The sequence below is a fragment of the Macaca fascicularis genome, chromosome 8, assembly GCF_037993035.2.
Source record: "Macaca fascicularis isolate 582-1 chromosome 8, T2T-MFA8v1.1".
Classification (NCBI taxonomy): domain Eukaryota; kingdom Metazoa; phylum Chordata; class Mammalia; order Primates; family Cercopithecidae; genus Macaca; species Macaca fascicularis.
This window is the reverse complement of record NC_088382.1, coordinates 31,237,377-31,260,887: the sequence shown is the minus strand read 5'-3', so window position 1 is coordinate 31,260,887 and position 23,511 is coordinate 31,237,377. Positions and strand designations below refer to the sequence as shown.

The 23,511-nt window shown below is 44.0% G+C and overlaps 1 protein-coding gene and 1 long non-coding RNA gene across 11 annotated transcripts in view; one reads left to right on the top strand and one right to left on the bottom strand.

Annotated features, from left to right (window-relative positions):
• NUGGC (nuclear GTPase, germinal center associated) overlaps positions 1-23,511 on the top strand; it is a 66,046-nt gene that overhangs the window by 2,408 nt on the left and 40,127 nt on the right. For 2 of the 10 annotated variants that reach the window (XR_012417168.1, XM_065519015.2), the window contains exons 1-7: positions 3,332-3,493; positions 13,146-13,234; positions 17,357-17,461; positions 18,063-18,171; positions 19,310-19,532; positions 20,049-20,279; positions 22,541-22,951. Coding sequence is in view for 8 of the 10 variants with exons in the window: in XM_065519015.2 (XP_065375087.1) it covers positions 13,192-13,234; positions 17,357-17,461; positions 18,063-18,171; positions 19,310-19,532; positions 20,049-20,279; positions 22,541-22,951 (1,122 nt within the window). In the remaining 2 variants the exon portion in view is untranslated. Of the gene's footprint in view, positions 1-3,331; positions 3,494-10,784; positions 10,904-13,145; positions 13,235-17,356; positions 17,462-18,062; positions 18,172-19,309; positions 19,533-20,048; positions 20,280-22,540; positions 22,952-23,224; positions 23,387-23,511 lie in introns of those variants that run through there. The other 8 variants (XM_074000567.1, XM_074000566.1, XM_065519018.2 and 5 more) reach the window with 6 other exon arrangements.
• Positions 20,573-22,773, bottom strand: LOC123575171 (uncharacterized). Its single transcript, XR_006700324.3, has 2 exons — positions 22,661-22,773; positions 20,573-20,749 (listed from the first exon to the last, which is right to left on the bottom strand). It is a non-coding gene; the product is annotated as an uncharacterized lncRNA (long non-coding RNA).

The window sequence follows — 23,511 nt, the reverse complement described above, 5'->3', positions numbered from 1 at the left end:
GGGAAGGGTGAAGGATTGGCTGGAGTAGGTTTATATTAGCTTGAGAGGAAAAGAATTTGAGACAGTAAGTAGAGACAACTCTTTTGAAGAGTTGTGGGGTTTTGTTTGTTTGTTTGTTTTTGGAGACAAGGTCTTGCTCTGTCACCCAGGCTGGAGTGCAGTGGTGCAATCACAGCTTATTGCAGCCTCGACCTCCTAGGCTCAAGTGATCCTTCCATCTCAGCCCCGCAAGTAACTGGAACTACAGGCATATGCCACCATGCCTGGCTAATTTTTATTTTTATTTTTTGTAGAGATGGGGGTCTCCTTATGTTGCCCAGACTGGTCTTGAACTCCTGGGTTCAAGTGATCCTCCCGCCTCAGCCTCCCAAAGTGCTGACACCATGCCTGGCTAGGAGTTTTGTCATAAAGAAGTGCAGAGAAATGTACTAATACCTGGCAGGGAAATGGAGGTTCAGGGGAGTGTTTATTAAGGTGGAATAAATGACATCAAGTCTGTTCACAGATGGGAATAATCCAGTGGAGAGTGAAAGTTTGGTGAATTAGAGAATAGGAGGAGGTACTCTACGTGGTTCTTCAGTTAGAGAGAGGAATGGAATTTGGTGCACAGAGAAGGGATTGGCCTTTAATGGGTGCATGGATAGTTCATCTAGTAACAGGCTGGAGGGCAGAGCACTGGATAGGTGGTTGGGTGTGATGATGAGGCTCTGTGGACATTCTCATTGCTTCTGTGAGTTCAATGGAAATTCAGCCTGAGAGAATAGAGAAACATCTAACAGGCCTAGCATTCAGGTGTCCAATAGCAGGTGCCAAGGACTACCATAAAGAACCCCAGAGGCTGGGCCCGGTGGCTTACACCTGTAATCCCAACACTTTGGGAGGCTGAGATGGGAGGATCGCTTGAGCTCAGGAGTTTGAGACCAGCGTGGATAACATAAGGAGACCTCATCTCTACTAAAGGTTTTTTGTTTTGTTTTGTTTTTTTAAGCCAAGTGTGGTGGCATATGTAGTCCCAGCTGCTTGGGAGGCTGAGGCGGGAGGATCACTTGAGCCCAGGAGGTCAAGGTTGCAGTGAGCCGTGATCACGCCACTACACTTCAGTCTGGGTGACAGAGTGAGATCCTGTCTAAAACAAACAAACAAGCAAACAAACAAAGGAACCCAGGAAGCTTTAATTTTTATTTTTTGAGATGGAGTCTCGCTCTGTCACCCAGGCTGGAGTGCAGTGGTCTGATCTTCGCTCACTGCAACCTCTGCTTCCCGGGTTCAAGCAACTCTCCTGCCTCAGCCTCCTGAGTAGCTGGGACTACAGGTGTGTGCCGCCATGCCTGGTTAATTTTTGTATTTTTAGTAGAGATGGGGTTTCACCCCGTTGGCTAGGCTGGTCTTGAGCTCCTCACCTCAGGTGATCCGTCCACCTCGGCCTCCCAAAATGTTGGGATTACAGGCGTGAGCCCCTGTGCCTGGCCCCAGGAAGCTTTAAACATGCTCAAAATTAATTTTAGTAATTAAGTAATTTAGTAGCATTTGTGGTGAACTGTTGAAGCTAAGAAATAGCCAGTAGAGGGAGAGCTGAGCACGCGTGACATGAATGTTAAGTGTAAGGTGTGATTTTGCCTAGAGATCAGTATAAGACTCAGCACCCAGGGTGGCGTTTGTGCTGACTTTCTTTGCTCTGAACTTTAGCTTGCTGTTTCTGTGGTTTTCTTATGGAGGAGGGACGTCATCTTGCCAAAAGTTCAAAGCAGTTTTTCAGACCACAGTCTAAACATTTATCTTCAATTCTTTCCCTGTTCTGACCTCTTTACATTCTGAATCCCCTCTTTGGACTAAATACATAGCTAGAGTACTGAGGGTTTTCTTGGTAATGACTGAGTTGGCTTTTAAAGGTACCATACACCCTTGGCCCAGCACAGTAGCTCACGCCTGTGATCCCAGCACTTTGGGAGGCCAAGGTGGGCGGATCACATGAGGTCAGGAGTTCAAGACCAGTCTGGCCAACATGGTGAAACCCTGTCTCTACTAAAATTAAAAAAAAAAAAAAAATTAGCCAGGCATGGTGGCGCACCTCTGTAATCCCAGCTACTCAGGAGGGTGAGACAGGAGAATCTCTTGAACCCAGAAGGCAGAGGTTGCAGTAAGCTGAGATCATGCCACTGCACTCTAGCCTGGGTGACAGAGCGAGACTTTGTCTCACCAAAAAAAAGAAAAAAGTTACACCCTGAAGCTGAGGGTTCAAGGAACAGCTTTTTCTCTGTATTTGGAGTGGGTTTTAGTTTCTTCTCTCCTGGACAGTACTTTAAAATTTTTGTTTTCTGGGTTTATTAAAAATATGAATTTAAAATTAGACGGGCATGCTGGCACATGGCTGTGGTCCCAGCTGCCCAGGAGGTTGAAGTGGGAGGATGGCTTGAGCCTGGGAGGTTGAGGCTGCAGTGAGCTATGATCGCGCCACTGCACTCCAGCCTGGGGGTGACAGAGCAAGACCTTGTCCCTAAGTAAATAAAGAAATAAAATAAAAATATACAGATTTAAAATTTAAGTTCCAGAAAGAGATGTAAAGCAGTATATCACTCATTTCTACACTCAAATAATCCAGTGTTGTTTTATTTCTGGCAGATGTTATTTTTGGTGAATTTTAAGACTTTGGGTCAAGAATAAGTTTATATTTATTATCTCATATCCTCCATCTCTCCCAGTCATGTCTTATAGTTGGGTGTCTGGGAGCCAGTGCTTTGTCTCTCTCGGAACTGGGGCATTTTTCCTATCTGCTCCAGTGAGCCAGTCATCTGAATAGTGTTCACCCTCAGAGAAAGGATGCTGTGGAGGGACGCAGCAATGCATCTGGAAAGGAAAAAAGACAGATCTGCCTACTTGTAGGAACATGGCAGAGAAGGATGCAAGATCCCCATTTCATGTACCATTTAGATTTTTTTTTTTTTTTTGAGATGGAGTCTTGCTCGGTCACCCAGGCTGGAGTGCAGTGGTGCAATCTCGGCTTACTGCAACCTCTACCTCCCAGGCTCAAGTGATTCTCTCGCCTCAGTCTCCTGAGTAGCTGGGATTACAGGGTCCCACCACCACACCTGGCTAATTTTTTTTTTTTGTTTTTTTGTATTTTTAGTAGAGATGGGGTTTCACCATGTTGGCCAGGCTGCTCTTGTACTCCTGACCTCAAGTGATCTGCCTGCCTTGGCCTCCCAAAGTGCTGGGATTACAGGAGTGAGCCACCGCCCCTGGCAAATGTAGATTTCAGTGAAAGAAGACGGCATAGATCAGTATCTGTGGGAGGAGACCGTGGTAAATAGCTCCCTGTTGGCAAGTCAGTTTCACTTCTGCTGTGTAAACGTGGCTTTGCGATTGTGGCCCAAAGGGCTGCGTACCCCAGCTGGTTCCAAATACCTGAACCAAGGAGAAGCTGCCACCATCTCCTCTGTGGACTCCTATAACCAAAGCAGAACTTTGTTTTTGTTTTTGTTTTCAGTGACATCTGGTAAGTTGTTTCTTTTATGTAATTTATACTGTAACTTGTGGTTGATTTTTTAAAAATGGACCTTAATTTTTAGAACAGTTTTGAGTTTACAGAAATATTGAGAAGATAGTTTAGAGCATTCGTATGTAATTCCCACCCAACTTCCCCTATTATCTTATATTAGTGTGGTACATTTGTTACAACTGATGAACACATACTGATATGTTATTGTTAAATTAAAGTCTGTACTTAATTCAGATTCTTGGTTTTTATCTAACGTCTGCTTTCTACTGTAGAATCCTATTCAGGATAGCACATTACATTAGTTATGTTCCCTTAGGCTTCTCTTAGCTGTAATGTTGTTTCTCAGACTTTTTGGCAGTTTTGAGGAGTACTCGTTGGGTATTTTGTAGGCTTCTCTTATTGACATTTGTCTGAGGTTATTCTCATGATTAGACTGGAGTTACGGGTTTTGGGGAAGGAGTCACAGGGTTTAAGTGCTGTTCTCATCACATCATATCAAGGGACAATATAGTCAACATGATTTAGGACTGTTGGTGTTGACCTTGACCACCTGGTGGAGGCAGTGCTTGTCTGGTTTCTCTGCTATAAAGTGACCCTTTCCCTGCTCTAATCTCTGCCCTGTTCTCTTTGGAAAGAAGTTGCTATGCACAGCACGTACTTAAGGAGCAGGGAGTTTTGTTTTACCTCCTTGAGGATGGAGTAGCTATGTAAATTATTTGGAATTCTTCTGTATGGGACATTTATCTCTTCTCTCTCATTTGATTTTCTTAAAGCAAGTTATTTCTTGAGGGAAAATAAATTCTACTTTTCTGTTTGCTTAAGTGAATTTTGGGGGTTTTGTTTGTTTGTTTTTAAGGCCTCACTCTGTTACCCAGGCTGGAGTGCAGTGGTGTGAACATGGCTCACTGCAATCTTGACCTTCTGGCTCAAGTAATCCTTCTGCCTCAGCCTCCTGAATAGCTGGGACTACAGATGCATGCTACCATGCCCAGCTAATTTTTTTAAAAAAATGTTGTAGAGATGAGGGTCTCGCTTTTTTGCCAAGGCTGATCTCAAACTTCTGGTCCCAAGGGATCCTCTCATCTCAGCCTCCCAAAGTGCTAGGATTACAGGCATGAGCCACCATGCCCAGGCTGTTTAAGTGAATTTTAAGGCTATGTAAAAAGGCCAGTGGGCTAGAAATGGGGGAATCAGGTTTTAGTTTGAATTTTACTGAACAGTGTGATCTTAGGCAAGTCATTAATCATTCCTCCCAAAAGAAAACAGCTATTGCAGAAATTACTGGCAGGTGTATGAATTCCTGATAAGGAGGGAAGTGTCATCTTATGCCTCATTAGCTTTAACAAGCTTGGGAGAGCAATATGAGAAGATTCAAATTCGTTTCGCTAGAATCTGCTAAAATACGTTATGAAAATATCTGCTTATTTTGCTTACCTCTTTACCTAGGGAAGAAAGATGGAGAAAAACATGTCATCCCAAAGCCTCCCTTCTACTATGACTGCTTCTGGTGGCCACACTTCTAATGCTGAACACATTAGCCGATGTGTTAATGCTGAAAACATGTCTCTTTTCCTTTAGAGATTTGGAGGCCCTTGTTTCACTTTTGCTTCTGAGCTAATGTGTTTAAATTGCTCCCCTGGGACGTCACTATTTGGAAGAGCAGTGCAGTGGCCAACAAGGTGGTTAGGAAATCTTGCCAACACCAAAGTTACTTAAACCTAAACTCAAACTCAAAGAGAAAGGAAATAAATTCTAAATTTCATCAACATTCTATCATTTCATTAATAGTCTCCTCCTCTTCATTCTTTCATTCTTTAGCTTGCTTTCTTGTGAGAGCACGAAAAAACTTGACGGAAGATTCTTTTTTTTTTTTTGAGACAGAGTCTCACTCGGTCGCCCAGGCTGGAGTGCAGTGGCATGATCTCGGCTTATTGCAACCTCTGCCTCCCGGGTTCAAGCTACTCCTCTGCCTTAGCCTCCAGAGTAGCAGGGACTACAGGTGTGTGCCACAACGCCTGGCTAATTTTTTGTATTTTTAGTAAAGACGGCATTTCATCGTGTTAGCTAGGATGGTCTCGAACTCCTGACTTTGCAATCTGCCTGACTTGGCCTCCCAAACTGTTGGGATTACAGGCATGAGCCACTGCACCCAGCTAATCAAAGATTCTTTAAGGAAGATGGTAGAGCATCCTCAATGTGCTTGATCAGTGGCGACAAGAATGGGAGTCAGGATCTCAGCTAAGGTGGCATTTGTTCCCCAAAGACTAACAGATGTGGCATGGATGATACTGGTACTGATTTCTAGTTTAACTACTTTCACAAAATATTTAAAAAATAACATTTTTACAGATGCATAAGTGCCTGTAGAGCAATTTTGCATTCATTATCACATTTGATTCTCACAACAAACTCTTTTTATTTTTATTTTTGAGATGGAGTCTTGCTCTATTGCCTAGGCTAGAGTGCAGTGGTGCTATCTTGACTCACTGCAACCTCTGTTTCCTGGCTTCAAGCAACTCTCCAGCCTCAGCCTCCCAAGTAGCTGGGATTACGGGATTACAGGCATGCAGCACCATACTCGGCTAATTTATAAATATATATATATATATATTTATTTTTGAGATGGAGTCTGGCTCTGTTGCCCAGGCTGGAGTGCAGTGGCGTGATCTCGGCTCGCTGCAAGCTCCGCCTCCTGGGTTCATGCCATTCTCCCGCCTCAGCCTCCCAAGTAACTGGGACTACAGGCGCCCACCACCACACCATGCCTGGCTAATTTTTTGTATTTTTAGTAGAGATGGGCTTTCACCGTGTTAGCCAGGATGGTCTCAATCTCCTGACCTCATGATCCGCCTGCCTTGGCCTCCCAAAGTGCTGGAATTACAGGCGTGAGCCACTGTGCCCGGCCCTAATTTTTGTATTTTTAGTAGAGACAGGGTTTCATCATGTTGGCCAGGCTGGTCTCAAACTCCTGACCTCAAGTGAGCTGCCCACCTTGGCCTCCCAAGGTGCTGGGATTACAGGCATGAGCTACCGCGCCCGGCCAATTAACTCTTGATAAAGGTATTTTTTTTTTAACCAATTCTATCCTATATGTGGAGAAATAGAGGCTCAGAGAGATCAGCTGATTTGCTCTGTGTTGTACTGAAGTTTGGGAGCAGGAGCAAAAATCCAGGCATTCTGACTCCAAATCCCTAGTAATTTTCACTCCACCATTCACATCTGGAATATGGAAGCCCTTTGTTTGCAGATACCGTGCCCATATTGTTCCCTGCTATATCCCCAGTATCTAGAACGATGCCTGGTGCACCATAGGTACTCACAAATATTTGTTGAATGAATGGATGAATAAATAAAATAATAAATATAATTCCTGCTATTCTTAATCTTACCATCTAAGATATATATCTATATCTAGATATAGACAGATCTCAAAAAATTATATCTACCATCATTCATTCAACAATTTATTTAGTGCTTGCTATGTACCAAGCACTTCCCATATTTATTAAAAGTAGAGAGTAAACCAATGTTAATGACCAAAATGCCCCTTTGAGAAACTGTGCTAATTTAAGTATTTAAATTTAAGTAAGTAAATAGTTTTGGCAAGGGTTAATGATGCGAGGCAAGGTAGGGTGAAATGAGATTCTGCCTAAGGAGAATAACTAGGGGAAAAGAAAAGGACATTTGTCATTTGTAATAAACACATTGAATTTTGCATTGAACACAGAAAAAATGCAGTGAAAATGTACTCCTCTGATAGTCTGTCTCTCTCTCTCTCTCTCTCTCTCTCTCTCTCTCTCTCTCTCTGTCTCTCTCTGGCTTGTTTTACTTCTGAGGGTGTCTTTGAGTTTTCAGGCAGTAAGACTGGTTGTGGTGGCTCACGCCTGTAATCACAGCACTTTGGGAGGCCAAGGTGGGCAGATCACCTGAGGTCAGGAGTTCGAGACCAACCTGGCCAACATGGTGAAACCTCATCTCTACTAAAGATACAAAAATTAGCCAGGCATGATGGCAGTTGCCTGTAATCCCAGCTACTCAGGAGGCTGAGGCAGGAGAATCGCTTGAACCTGGGAGGTGGAGGTTGCAGTGAGCTGAGATCATGTGTCACTATACTCTAGCCTGGGCGATAGAGCAAAAACTCCATCTCAAAACAAAAAACAAAAAAAACCCCAAAGAACAAAACAAACAAAAAACAAAAAAGCAGTTTGCAGGCAGTGGCTTCAGCTTGAGTTCCTGCTTACAGTTCTATCAAGTTGCTACTCTCTCTCCCCACTCAACAGCCTTCCTTCTCATGAAATGCCTTTGCCATGCGTTTGAGGGAACCCTCCTTTGTAGGCACCACTGCCTCCATTCCCCTATGCCTGAGCTCCAGGGGGCTTGTTTAAATAGTGCCTATTAGAGGTTGCTGAATGTGATGAAAAGAACATTGAACTTGGAGTCAGGAAACCTGAGTTTCAGTCCTCGTTGCCATAACCTTACTATGTGACCTTGGACAAGTTTCTTCCCCTTCCTGGTCCTCAGGGTCTGGATCTGTAGAAGAAGGGGCCCTCGCATTCTTTTTTTTTTTTTTTTTTTTTTTGATACAGAGTCTCACTTTTTTGCCCAGGCTGGCAGTGGCTTGATCTCAGCTCACAGCAACCTCTGCTTCCCGGATTCAAGCAATTCTCCTGCATCAGCCTCCTGAGTAGCTGGGATTACAGGCACGTGCCATCACACCTGGCTAATTTTTGTATTTTTAGTAGAGACGGGGTTTCACCATGCTGGTCATGCTGGTCTCAAACTCCTGACCTCATGATCCACCTGCCTCAGCCTCCCAAAGTGCTGGGATTACCGGCGTGAGCCACTGCACCCAGCCCGCATTCTTTATTCAATGCCATGATATGCAGCTGTTCTAGTACAGGAATGACCTGCATTTGTGTTGCCTCTGTGATTTTCCTGTAAGAAAAAGACAATAAGCAAACACAAACAGAAGAAAAGGAGAGGGAGAGAAGCAAGAGTAATTGTAAAAAGTTACAGTTATATATCAGGAAACCAGTTCTATGCGACCTTCCTATATCTAGCTGAATGTCCACAATCTTATTTAAAAGATGCTATTCTTAGGTTCAGTGCACAGGAATGTAAATAAGCACTAAAAGCAAAACTTCAGTGCTAACCACATAGCTGAAATACAAGCAAAATAAACCACACAGGCAGAACTTTGCCTATCTGAGCAATACATTTGGACTGTTATCAATTGCTTCTCCACAGAAACCAAATTTTCACAGTGAACACCACCATTCCTTCCCTTTGCGGGGAAACAGACTGCAGGATGATTTGAAGAAGGACTATACTCCCATGGCTCATTTTCTCCTTAATACAATGCACTTGCAATCACAGTGCTCTCGGTGTACTGCCTTTGGCCACATGGAAGCCCTAATCATTGGTATGGTCTTGGTTTCAATGACAAGTGACATTTTCAAAATGAGAATTTTCATCTTTTTACCACTCATCTAAATCAGAGAACACTCACACTTTAAGGACTAGTTCAGTCTTTGCCTTACACGTGGGAAACCTGAGGTCAGGGTGATAAAACGACTTGTCTGAAATTCTCCTGCTTTATTGATTGGCGGCAGAGCCGGAGCTGGAAACTTCCACACCTGATTTCCAGCCTAATGTTTTTCCCACCTCATCATTTAGTTCAACCCAACAACTATATACTGAACGTCTGTACCAAACTACCCCCATTTGTTTATCGCTTTTCCTTTTTAAGTACTTGGTGTTTATTTTCTTCTGTCCACTTAGCCTTTTTGCAAATGATCCCTTTCCACTTGCCAGTGTTTTTGTTTGGTCATCAAATGATCCCTTCACGCTAGTCTTTGAACATTGGCCAAAGGAATTTGAAGCCCAGTCCACTACAACCAAATCCACATAATTTCCAGTTATTCCAGATTTCAGTTAGAGTTCACAAATCACTTGTATACGGAAACCATAGATGCTGCTACGGAGGAAGGTGTGTGGTTTTCTGTCTTCGTTGCATGCAGCTAAACCCAACCCAACCCCAGCTAGTTACATGCTAACGGCCCTTGCCGGACTTTGTGTACTGTTGATATAGTAAATAAAGTCAAATGAACTAAAGTTCCTGTGATTCCAAAAGAAGCCAGAACCACCACCCGTATTCCAGAATTCAGTGACCACAACTGCTTCTGCTCTAAACTCAAAGCCCTTTGATTTTTTGCCCTTTAATCCACAGCTCTCTCAATTGAAGGACCCTAATCTTAGTGTCTGTATGACCACGCCTCTTATCAACTTGGCCTGTCAGTTCTTTTGTACTTTATCTGGCTCCACAGTTTCCTCCGAGAATTTGAATTCCAGCACACCAGCTGTCCTGGAGGTCGACCATGGATTTATCCACTGGTTGGATCATACATTTTGTTTTGCTTCCAGTGCTCACTGTGATAATATGATGCCTAACCTTTCATATGATTTGCTCCTTGAGCTGCTCTCTTCAGAAAACAACATATATTTTTCCTAGGGGTAATCCTAGTTCTGTATCCAGCTTTTTTTTTTTTTCCTTTGAGACAGGGTCTTGCTGTCACACAGGCTGGAGTGCAGTGGCGCAATCATAGCTCACTGCAACCTTGACCTCCAGGGCTCAAGGGATCCTCCCACCTCAGCCTCCCAAATAGTAGGTGCTACAGGTGTGTGTCACCCCAACCAGCTAATTTTTTTTGGTAGTGTCAAGGTCTCACTTGGTTGCCCAGGCTGGTCTCAAACTCCAGGGCTCAGTCGATCCTCCCTCCTCAGCCTCTCAAAGTGCTGGGATTATAGATGTGAGACATCACACCCTGCCTAAAATTATTGACATGCATTATGGTATGTTTACCCGTGTTATAGCCCATCTGTCTTTTTTTCTCATAATGCACCTAGGTTTTGATGTGTGTCAGCATTTCTGACTCAGTATTCCAAACTGGAAATTGCTTGTGCCTCTTGTGAAATTTGGTGACCTCATTAGCACACTTCTACCAGCTTTCCTGGTGAAAATTCAAGTAAGAACGTAGAATCTTGGGATTTGAAGAAGGTTTAAAATTTATCTATCCCAATGTCATTATTAGGTGGTCATATCAATATAGGTTTAGACACCTCTAGAGGCAGAAAACTCACTTATTCCTAAGGGAGCTCATTCTATTTTGGACGACTCTGATTACTTGAGAATGTTAAGCCAAAATCTTTCTTGTGCCTTCCACCTAGTGGATCTATTCCTACCCTCTGGGAACCCTAGAAAATATGCAGGATGTCTCTTTTATTTGCAGCTGTAAGGTAATGCATTTGAAGACCACCATGAAGCCCCCCACCACCATCATCTGCCTTTACCTGTGTCTTCCCTTCCTCACATCAAATATTCCTCATCCCCGTGGAGCAGTCCTCACTGTGAGTGCTGCTTCCTTTGCATACTTGACTATTGATTTCTACTCTTTGCTTTATTCTTTAAGCAAGGACTTTAACATATCAAAAATGAATTCAGGGCCAGGCATGGTGGCTCACACCTGTAATCCCATCACTTTGGGAGGCTGAGGCGGGTGGATCACTTGAGTCCAGGAGTTCAAGACCGGCCTGGCCAACATGGCGAAATCCCATCTCTACTAAAATTACAAAAATTAGCCAGGCACGATGGTGCAATGCCTCTAATCCCAGCTACTCTGGAGGCTGAGGCAGGAAAATTGCTTGAACCCAAGAGGTGGAGGTTGCAGTAAACTGAGATCATGCCACTGCACTCCAGCCTGGACAACAGAGCAAGACTCTGTCACAAGCAAACAAACCACCAGACAAAAACAACAAATTTAGCTTTTAAACATCCTTTGGTGTGGAATCTCATCAAAAGCTTCCCATCCATTATGTTATCCATTCATTCAGCTAACATTTAGTTAGTCATTGCCCTTCTTGATAGAAATGCAGCACTGAAAAAAACGCAGTCCTCTGACCTCGAGTGGTTCAACCAGGAGGAAGAGATGTAAGCACAGTACAATCAGTGTTATAACACAGGTGTGTATGGAGCAGCGGGGACACAGGAGGGGAATGAGTGAGTATCAGACACCGTTTCATAGAGGAAACACTAAAACAGGATTTTGAAGCAAGAGCAGGAATTCACCTGGGAGAAGAAGGGAAGGGCATCCCACATGTGCTAAAATGCTCAAGAGTTCAATAGGATACCCTGCTTTGGAGAACTGTAAAGAGTGTGAGATGGTGTGAAAGTGGGCTGCAGAGAGGAGGAAGGGAGAGGGAAAGAGGTCTACCTAAGACTCAGAATCTCACACTTAATAGGGGCTCTCACCCCATTCACCCAGCACCCGCCAAATACAGAAGCCGTTTAGTCAGTTAATATCTGCAAACCAAACTAAGAGTAACTGATGATGGTGATTTTAATTTGGGGTTAATGTGTAAATGAGACATAGTTTCCCTAAATAACAGCCTGTAGGTCTAGTAGGACAGATCAGGGGTGATTTTTGCATATTTCAGAAGGGCTGGTGACTCTGCTTTGGAAATACACGGCTGAGTGATCCAAACAGAAACATCAGATAACGGCAAGTAAGCACGTTGGGTGTTTCCCACTCACGTTCTTCTAATTCTTTATGGGTGGAGATGAAGCAGCTCCAGGCTAGCAGATTCTACCCTATCTGGGCAGTGCCCTCTGTTCTGAGCCTCCATGGGTCGAGTTCTCCCTCTGTGTCCAAGCCCTATCTGCCAGTGGACTGGAGACCAGCTGAATCTGTCCCTTCTTCTTTCGGATGTGCCTCTCCTCTCCCTCCTGCAGACGCTCTATGCTGCAAGCTGCAAGGAGAGCCCAGGAGGGGTGTCCTCTTGGTGGAAGTTGCGCTTGGTGAGGAAGGTCCAGGGAACCAAGTCACTGCATCTCCTTCCCCAGTCAGCAGCACCCCAAAGCAACTCAAGGGAACTCTAGGAATATCTAATGTTCCATCCACCTCCCAGATTCCTGCTGAGACTTACTGGAACTAAATATCACTGGCACAGGGTTCAAGGCTTGCCCCAGTGGAGCACCGATGCCACCCAAAGCAGCGAAGCTATATAAACTCACCTTCACAGCTCTGGTCACCAGAGGCTTATTCTCATTTTAGCATGAGTTATCCTAAAGCTCTCAGGTACTATTGGTTTAGACTTTTTTTTTTTCCCCTCAAGACAGAGTCTCACTTTGTCATCCAGGCTGGAGTGCGGTGGTTCCATCTTGGCTCACTGCAACCTCTGCCTCCAAGGTTCAAGCGATTCTCCTGCCTCAGCCTCCCGAGTAGCTGGGATTACAGGCACCCACCACCACACCAGCTAATTTTTGTATTTTTGGTAGAGATGGGGTTTCACCGTGTTGGTCAGGCTGGTCTTGAACTCCTGACCTCAAGTGATTTGCCTCCCCTTGGCCTCCCAAAGAGCTGAGATTACAGGTGTGAGCCACCGTACCTGGCCTAAATATTATTGGAAATCAGTGTTCAAACACTAATCTTGTTATATTTCCATCAAGTACTGTACTAGATGTTGTGAGGGATTCAGAGATAAGTTGGAATGGGCAGAAACACCACACAAGCAGATTGACACATCCTTAGGTTTTGCTTTCTGTATTTTCAAATTCTGCTGCCCCATCTGTCTTTGTACTTTGTCTTCATAGGCTGATTCTCCTAAGCGGAGAAGAGCAGGAGTTCACGTAAAAAGGAATGGCAGAAATGAAGGATGTTTTTGGCCAGCAACCACATCCAGGTAACACCTCTGCAGTATCTTCTAATGGAGGATATAGGAACTGATTACTGTTATAGGATAAAAGGCAAATAGGTTGGGACTATATTTAACTGTTGTCATTGTTCCTTACTCTTTTTTCAGAAGGTGCTTTCTCCTTACTCTTTATTCAGAAGGTGCTTTCTCATGACAAGTTTAAATAGTGAATGAAGATCAGATATTTCAACAGTAACTGAAATAGCCTATTCATAATGAAGTGAACTGTTTGGCCAGTAGTTAAATAAGTGGGGCTTTTTTCTTTAAAAAAAATAATGTTCCAGGCTGGGCACGGTGGCTCACGCCTGTAATCCCAGCAATTTGGGAGGCCGAGGTGGGTGGATCACCTGAGGTCAGGAGTTCGTGACCAGCCTGACCAACATGGCGAAATCCTGTCTCTACTAAAAATACAAAAATTAGTTGGGTGTGGTGGTGCGTGCCTGTAATACCGGCTACTTGGGAGGCTGAGGCAGGAGAATCACTTGAACCCGGGAGCGGAGGTCGCAGTGAGCCAAGATTGTGCCACTACACTCCAGCCTGGGCGACAGAGTGAGACTCCATCTCGATGATAATAATAATGTTCCAGAAAGTCACCTTGAACGCTCTGAAGGTAGCCTCTCTTGCAAGACCCCTGGAACGACATTAGGCGGCTTTCCTTAGAAGGAGAGATGTAGGTGCCTTGGAGTGGCTCCTGGAAGGGTGACTCACATTGGAGTCAGTATGGGTGGCTTCCCTTCCTCAGAAGGCAGATACAGGGCCCCTGGAGCCAATGAGGGAGCCTTCCCTATAGGACGATGACAGGGATGTAACCCCCAGTTGCAGAAAACAGTCGTGTATCATATCCTTTGTGTTTTGAGGACTGAAGAGGGAACGTTTCCTCACTCCGAGGGGATGGATTTCCTTAGGGGCAAGGTGAAGCAGTGTTTCTGGGCTAGTGGGGTGATGCTAGCATCTGAAGCAAGCCTGAACAGGCATATAGGAAGAACTGCCACTTTGGGGTTCCCTCAGTTGAGCTTAGCCTTGAGGAATGGGATCGTTTTGCTCGGAAGATTTCTGGCAGTTTCTGGCAATGGTCTGAATCATGTCTGTAATCCCAGGACTCTGGGAGGCCAAGGTAGGAGGATCTCTTGAGCCCAGGAGTTCAAGACCAGCCTAGGCAACACAGCAAGACCTCATCGCTGAAAAAGAAAAAAAAAATTAGCCAGGTGTGGTGGTGAGTGCTTGTAGTTCTAGCTACCTGGGAGCTGAGGTCGGAGGATTGCTTGAGCCAAGGAGGTTGAGGCTGCAGTGAGCTGTGACCCTGCCACTGCACTCCAGCCTGGGCGACAGTGGAGACCCCGTCTCAAAAAAAAAAAAAGTTCAACAGTCAATAATGAAACCGCTTCTCAGCTCAGGCTGTGAGGGGATCAGTTTTCAAAAGTGACACCTTGTGGCAGCAGGAAGGAACAGCAGCGGTATACTACGCTTTTTGGACTGCTGCTATCCACCGCAACCGCTGGCTCCTAGGAGGATTTGATGGAGAGTGCTGGAAAGGGCAAGGAAGGGCTTGAGTGATGAACAAGAATAATAAGATCTGTGATCTAAGTTCAGACTAGTTTATTTTTGTTACAATCTAATATAAAAATACTACCCTTACATGGTATAAATCCAAGATGGAATATTTTCTCCTTTCCGGATAGTTTTGCATTTTAGAAATTGAAGAAACAGTTTTAAACCCTGCTGTATTGGACTTCCTAGCCTTTGCTTTAGTTGAGAAATAAACTTCCAAACTCTTATCAGATTCGTTGCCAGTCCTTACAATGTTGAAATAAGGGCCCTGGATGTGTGGACTTGGCCCTTGTTTTATACACATGGCTAAGAGATTAGGCAAACATTGTTTACCCAAAAGAGTTCCTGAGTTACAAAGTCTACATCCCTTTCCACTCTTTCCACAGACAGGTCGTGGACACATCCTGGAGTTCTGAGATGCTTTTTGGAGCACAGATTAAAGTGTTCTTCAGTCGGTAACTGGCCTGGGGCCTGACCAGCAGACTCTTCTTTCTTTGCCCCTTCCTCTCCAGCTCCAGCCACGGAGCCAGCAACCACTTGGTATTTTGTTCTAAGGCAGTCCTCAAACTGAGCCAGGGCGAATTCTTGAATTTGAGCTCAATCATCAGTTAGAATGTCTGAGATGGAAGGGTTGAAGTGTAACCTCTCTCAACTCTCAGTTGCGGCATGAGTGTGGAGCATGAGGTGGCAGAGATTCAGGCCTTGGCAAATAGCATGACTTGCACTAGAATATTCTACGGGGTGTGCGTTGGCTTCCATTTGTGCTGGAAGATGCAAGGTTGAACAGAGAGGGAAGGCTGCCTGAATTGTCGGGGAGTTCTGTGTCTGGAGCCCAGGGGCAGAGACTGGGCCTTCTGTGTGGGCTGCCATTCTCGGGTGCCATGTGACATTTCTTCTCTGTGGTTCTTCAGGGAATGACCTCAGAATGCCATACTCAGTTGTGGAGCCTCATGTCATCCCTGTGATTCTTGGGGATCAACTCTTTCGGTTCACCTCATGGCCATTTTCTAAGGCATGGGCCAGCCCCAGGAGCCCTGGGTTAGAACCATTTTCAACAACCTTCACCCCAAAGATCCACCTCTTGCCCCTTTCTAGCCAGGTAAACATGACCAAGGGGTGTTTTCTAAAATCTATCTAAAACACAACATTTTGGTTATACCCCTTCTTTAGGATTATGGGCCGAACCAGCCCTTCACTTCATAACCAAGGGAAACCACTTAAATGCATGAATCTCCACAGAGCTACAAAGATCTGCTTCTAGGTGATTTCTGTTCTTGCTTATATAAGGAAGCAGCTGCTGATGTCTTCAAGCGAAGAAGGGAAAAAAATTCCCCAAATTTTTAAGGATCTCTGAAGGGCATCCATCCAAACTCTTGTAATGCATGTGTATTTTGTTGTTGTTGTTGTTGTCAGTTCTCTCATTTTCCAGATGAATAAATTCAGGCTCAAGAAGATGTGATTTTTCCTGGTCACATGGCCCCTGTTTTCCTTTGCATTCTGCTTCTAGTTGATTTCTTTTTCTTCTCTTTTCTTTTCTTTTTTTTTTTTTTTGAGACGGAGTCTTGCTCTGTCGCCCAGGCTGGAGTGCGGTGGCGCGATCTCGGCTCACTACAAACTCCGCCTCCGGGATTCATGCCATTCTCCTGCCTCAGTCTCCTGAGTAGCTGGGATTACAGGTGCCCGCCACCATGCCCGGGTAATTTTTTGTATTTTTAGTAGAGATGGGGTTTCACCTTGTTAGCCAGGATGGTCTCCATCTCCTGACCTCGTGATCCACCTGCCTCAGCCTCCCAAAGACCTGGGATTACAGGCATGAGCCACTGCACCAGGTCGATTTCTTTCCTAGTCTGAAAAGACCTCCCAGAGGCCTTTCCTCACCGCACACTTAACCCTGTCTTCAACTTTTCTCTACACAGTTGGTTGATTTCCTAAAACTTGGCATTTGGTGAAGAATGTCTAGCCACTTTGGCTTCTGAGGAGTTGCAAATAGAAACTTTTTATCTGGGGAGATAGATTGGACTCTACATTTTGGAACTAAATGCAGACAGTCTTGTGACTCTGGGAAGTAGGAACCAAACTGGAATGATCCAACAGTGTTTTTTCCCAAATAAGTTTATGGGCAGACAGAGCTGGAAGCAGTTCCTCTTTTTTTATATATATATATATATATACACACACACACACATACACACACACACACACACACACGCACACACACACACATATATATTTGAGACAGGGTCTTGCTGTGTCACCCAGGTTGGAGTGCAGTGGCAAAATCATAGCCCACTGCAGCCTACAACTCCTGGGCTCAAGTGACCCTCCCACCTCAGCCTCCTGAGTAGCTAGGACTACAGGTGCGCACCACCACACCTGGCTAATCCAAAAAATTTTGTGTTTTTGGTAAGTTCGAGACCAGCCTGGGCAACATGGTGAAACACTGTCTCTACAAAAATTTGCCAGGTGTGATGGTATGTGCCTATAGTCCCAGCTACTCTAGAGGCTGAGGTGAATACCATGCCCCAACACCTATAATCTTATATATCCTCTGTTTATCTCTAGTTGAAGATGATTTATATAAAGAACCAATGAGAAAAAGAAGGAAATCAGATCGAGACCAGCGTTTCCGAGCATTTCCCTCTGTGGAGCAGAGCGCTCTTAAGGAATGTGAGTGTCCTGAAACTGTTGTTTTAACATGGTTCTGTTCTGTTCCAAGTATGTTAAAATGGTCAAAGGAAGAGGAAGTTAAATTCTGAAGCTGGATGAAACATCTTGAAATGAACCTGTTTTGGAAAGAGAGGGCTGGAAGTTTCTGCAGCAGTATGCAGTTAGGCAATTTGTCTCCAGGCATCTCTGGACAGGAGGATTGTTATCAAAATAACTTCTTCCTGCTTAGAACAAAGCCTGTGAAGATGATTAGGTTGGTGCTTCAGTGGGTGTCAACATGGTGTCCTTGCACTTTTTTTTTCTTTTTATGACCACAGGAGGGAAGAATCTAGAATGGGCTGAAGCCCATGGCAAAGCATACCATAACTTCTGTTACCAGAGTTTCAGAGCAGCCTGGCTCTTTGGAGATTTTCAGAACCAATGATCGCTATCTCCAGTGAGCCACCATCCCTAGTGTGAGATAACCTGCTATCTTGTTTAATCGGCTTTTCATTTCATTTTTTTTTTCCTTCTCTGCGATGTTCAGCAGACACCTCCTTTGGAGACCTAGTACTTTATCCCTGCCAGGTACCTACAGGTGACCTCTCTCTGTTAATTCCAGATGAAAAATTGGAATCACGGACCAGAAGAGTTTTGAGCAACACTTATCAGAAACTTATTCAGTCTGTCTTCCTGGACGATAGCATCCCTAATGGAGTCAAATATCTCATGTGAGTCTGAAATCTGCAACCCTGAAATCTTATGTCAGTGTCTTTCCTTAGGTTATTATAGGTGCTTTCCCCCAACAAGGACAGGGACTATTTAATTAGAAACTAAGAAAGAAGGATACAAATTTCTGTTGCTATGGGATAGTTGCCATTCATTGAGCTGTCACCGTTAGGTAATCTGCTAAGTGCTTTATATATATACATATGTGTGTGTGTGTGTGTGTGTATATATATGAAATATAATTTAATCCATCCAACACTCCTATAAAGTAGGAACTATTATGATTACTTCCATTTTACTGAAAGTAAGGCTCAGAGAGGCCCAGACTTGAACGAAGTCACACCAGTGGTCAGTGAGAGGGTCCAGAGTTCACGCCAGGCTGCGTGGCTCTGAGCTTATGTCCCCAACTATTTGTACTCTGCTGACTTGAAGGACTTGAGTGGTACCGAGGCTGTAACTTCTCCTGTTCAGTAAGACTCTGTGTTGCTCCTAACACTATTAATACTTCACCTCTGTATACACTGTATTTCCAGGGTCAAGAATATGAAATTTCTGTCCAGGTGCAGTGGCTAACACCTGTAATCTCAGCACTTTGGGAGGCTGAGGCAGGTGGACCACTTGAGACCAGCCTGAGCAATATGGCAAAACCCTGTCTCTACACAAAATACAAAAAAATTAGTCAGGTGTCATGGGGCACGCCTGTAGTTCCGGCTACTTCAGAGGCTGAGGCGAGAGTTTCTTGAGCCCAGGAGATTGAGGCTTCTGTGAGCCATGATTGCATCACTGCACTCCAGTCTAGGTGACAAAGCGAGACCCTGTCTCGGACACATAAACAAACAAACAAAGAATACGCGATTTCCAGTGAATACAAATAAACATGCCTCACATCTATATAGACATTATTGGGATTGCGTGGCATTATCATTACCAAATATTTTTGCATAATCTCATTTGATCCCCAGGCCAGCTCTGTGTAGCAAATAGAGATTGATATTCTCCATTGACAGAAGAGAGAACAGAGACTCAGAAGATTTTAGTGACGTGCCCAGGATTAGAATTCAGTTCCTTTGCATTCTGTTTCAATGCTCTTCACTCTAAACTTTGATGATCCTGACAATGTACATTTTAAAATACACCCAGAAATAGGCTCCTTGTCTTGATTGAAAAGCCGACAGTAGACCCAATCTACATTGGATTATTTGGAAGCACCGGGGCTGGGAAGAGCTCCCTGATCAATGCCATCATCCAGCAAGCCATGTTTCTACCGGTGTCTGGAGAAAGCATATGTACTTCCTGCATTGTACAAGTGAGCTCCGGCTGCTGTGCACAGTATGAGGCCAAAATCCACCTTCTGTCTGACCAGGTAAGTGTTCTCTTCCTCCCTCCTTCCGTTCCTTCCTTCTTTTTCTCCCTCCCTCCCTCCCTCCCTCCCTCCCTTCCTTCCTTCCTTCCTTCCTTCCTTCCTTCCTTCCTTCCTTCCTTCCTTCCTTTTTTCCTTCCTTCCTTCCTCTTCCCTCCATCTTTCCCTCCTTTCTTTCTTGTTTCCCTTCCTTTTGTTCTTCCTTTTCTTTCTTTCCTTCTCACTATCTCTCAGAGATAACATTATATTCCTTGCAAATATAGCTCGTGCCTTTGTTTAATGAAAAGAGCCCATCCCAGGAGAAAGTTCAATCAAGTGAGCTGGGGGTGTCTAGCCTGGTCCTTGCATTGTTATGAGACTTTGGGCAAGCCATTTCCCTCTTCGAGACCCCAGATAGATGACCTAGATTTTCTGAATATGCAGCCCCCTGGCCCTTCACAGGGGGAAGTGGACGCCTCTGTTTGTCGGTGTTCTCTGTGTCTGTGTCAAGAGGGGCTTGGCCCTACTCTGCCTTGGCAGGAGTGGAGGGAGGAGCTGAAGAACCTGACTAAACTCCTGCACAGGACGGAGGAGCTGGGCAGAGAAGAGGCAGATGCATGGAACAGGGATGAGGCAGTGGAGGAAGCCACCTGGAAGCTACAAATGATTTATGGAAATGGGGCAGAAAGTAAGAACTATGAGGAGTTACTGAGGGCAAAGCCCAAAAGGAAGATCCCCACCTCCAGAGTCATCACCCTCAAGGCGGAAGAGGTAGCGTCAAGTTCGTTTTTTCCTTCATTTCATTCTGGGTCTGCTGTCTAACAGTTGAATCTGTTTCAGGGGACGGGCTCGTGGTACAGTGTTTGTGTGAAATAAGAAATAAGTTGCTACCCAAGTCAGAAGTATCCATAGCCCAAGTTATCCTCATTATTTATGGCTATCAAATGGGAATTTTTAGTATGTGAATGGAGGAGCTCTTGTGCACAAAAGAAGACTATTTACAGTTATTTGAGAATAATTAGGGATAGTTTGGGCTGCCAGTGATTTTTGAAGAAGACTTATAGTGGCTTAAACAAACAGGGATTTATTCTTTTTCTCATGTAAGAGGTTTGGGGGCAATAGGGGTGGGGTTGGTTTAGTGGCTCAGCAATGTCAAGATCAGCATCTCTGGTTCCCTTGGCCTTCCGTCGACCCCATTGTCATGAGATGGCTCCCGAGGTGCTAGACTTCATGCTAGCCTCCTGGAAGGAAGAAGTGGAGAAAAAGTTGGCATCAGCCACATCTCCCCTTTCATGAGAAAGTAAAAACTTTCCCAGAAATACCTCTGACAAATTTCTGTGTAGATTTCAGAGTTCAGAACTGAGCCACATGGCCCTTCTTGGCTGAAAGGGGGTCCAGAAAAAGTGAAAAGCAGACTTGTCATGATTTGCTTAGACCAGTCTCACTCCACTGCCTTTCCAATCAGACAGAAAATCAGGATTCTGCTGGCATAAAGGAGGAACAGGATGGACATTGGATAGGCAACTAGTAGTATTCTTGCTTTTATAAACAATGTTTATTTTAAGTTAAAATTCAATTTCTAAATTAAAATAAAATATTTGTGGAATCAACATTCAATTTAGGAAAGCTATCCATTTAAAAACCTAGTTTTTCTTGTATCTCTCACCTTTAAATACACCTTTAAAATATTGCTATTCTATTTATAAATCTAGTGACTGTTGGTAAAATGGGTACAATTTTTATATGTGTCCTAAAGTTTAATGTTCAATTATCTCCTGATTAACAAAGCAAACCTTCCTTAAATATTCCATGATACTTACATAATTAATCACATTTCCTTAGGCTTTTTGCATACGGTTAAAGTTCAGTATATTTGAGTCTCTTAAAATGTTTAAATACTTGACTAGGCACACTTAAAAATCAAATGAATGAAACCTTTTCAAAGCACTTTGCTATCTCTTGTATATCTGGAAAATCAGACATAGTGCCCATTTCTTATAGTTTTAAGATGAATATTACTATTAAAATGATTATACTTCTAATATCTAAAACATAAACTGAGCATGTCTGAGAAACACAATGATTACAAAACTAGTGACTTTATCTGAATACACACAGCTTACACAAGGATATCCATGTCTTCACCAACTCTATATTTAGAAATACTCCTTCCCAGCATCATACATTTACCCACAGAAACAAGGTGAACAGAATTACCATCTCAATGAGTGAGCTTACAAATTCAGGCTTTCCACTGGAGATCCTAGAATCCGAGTTTGCCTTCTATAATGATGTTTGCCTGGAACCAGTTTATTGGGCTTAGCCCTCTAGTAGAAAGAGACTTTTCAAGCCCATGCCTTTTCCTGGACTTCTCTCTTACGGTATCTGCTCTATTTTAAAATCACAATATCTTAAAGAACTTTTATTATCTCCTCTTTCGCTGTTTATCATTTGGTTGAAATTGATGAAATCTCTTACTCCTTACCCAGACTGCAACAAATCCAGCGATTTAATTTAAACTCTCTTAAGAATTGACATTCTTATCTTTCTTTCAGGACTATTCTATAGAAATTTGTTTAACAATGACCACCATACATCCCAAATCCTCTGTCCTCTGAAGTACCCCAGTTGAGATTTACTGTCATAGTTGCTGGCATGGATGTGTCATTGTCCCAAGACATGTTTAAGCAGAAACTGTGGTTTAAGAACTATTTCCTCTCTCACCCACCATCATTAAAATATCCTAGAAATGCCCACATATCAAGGTATTTTTTGTAATGGGAAGATAAATTTTAAAAACTGTTTTTAAGATCCATTTTCAGGTCAATTTTCAATTTGGAAAATATGGTTACCGTATCACTGTTAATTTTCTATAGTCATTGCTAGCTTTCTGATAATGAAAATGTTAATTACATATTACCTTAATTTCAGAATTGAATGCAGTTTAGAAGATAAACCTATTATTCAGCAATGCTATAACTTCCCTAACATCACATTTTAGCTGACTTTGTTTTTTTTTTTTCATCTGTAAGGTAAGGAGCTTGAACTTCCTCATCTCCAGGGTCCTTCCTGGCTCTCAGGTTCTAGGTCCTACAGACCTGATTTCAGGCCTTCTGTCGGATACACTTCTTACCCTTACTAAGCATACTTACCATGAACCTGCATCACAGCCAACCAGGATGAACAGAGCTGGGAACATGGCTGGCGTGTGTGATTCTGTCCTTCTTCTTCAGGCAGAAGAGCTGTCCATCAAGCTGGACCCCTACATCCGCACACACAGGAGAGACTGGGATGGAGAGGCCACTGAGATGCACATCTGGCCCTTGATCAAACATGTGGAAGTGACTCTTCCCAAATCCGACCTGATCCCAGAAGGGGTCGTGCTGGTGGACATCCCAGGCACAGGCGACTTCAACAGCAAGAGGGATGAGATGTGGAAAAAGGTGACTGTCTTTCATAGGTTTAGTTCTCTCTTCCCTCAACTCCTCTACCCTTTCTCAAGCGACAAAGAATGCTCTGCTTTCAACTTCAGGGATTTTATGAGCTCATTGGAATTAAATTCTTCTAATTTCTATGTTCTAAGTCTCAGGGCCCTGGCAGGATATGGTGGCCAGAGAAAGTAGGGAGGGAGGAATTATAGGACGTGACTGTTGGAGCCGGGACAAGTGTGTGTGATGTATGAGAAAGATCAGCAATAGAGTGGCTTAAGAGGAATCAGAGTGACCAAGGACAGAGTGGAACTGGGAGGCCAAGTGTTGGGGACAAAGCAGAGAAGCTGCAGCCAGTCACCCAGAACCCAAGAGACTGCAACTGTGTTGACTGTAAGCAGCATCAGCACAGAGCTGGAGGGCTGAGGAAGCTGGTGTGGCCGGGGCAGGGTGAGTCTTCCTGGGTGAATGGGAGAAGGAGCAGGGGGTCGGTGGAGGAGGGAGACTATGGAAGACATGCCTGGAGAAGTTCCAGGTCTTTAGTATTACTGCTCCAGAGTTTGGCTTCCTGGGAA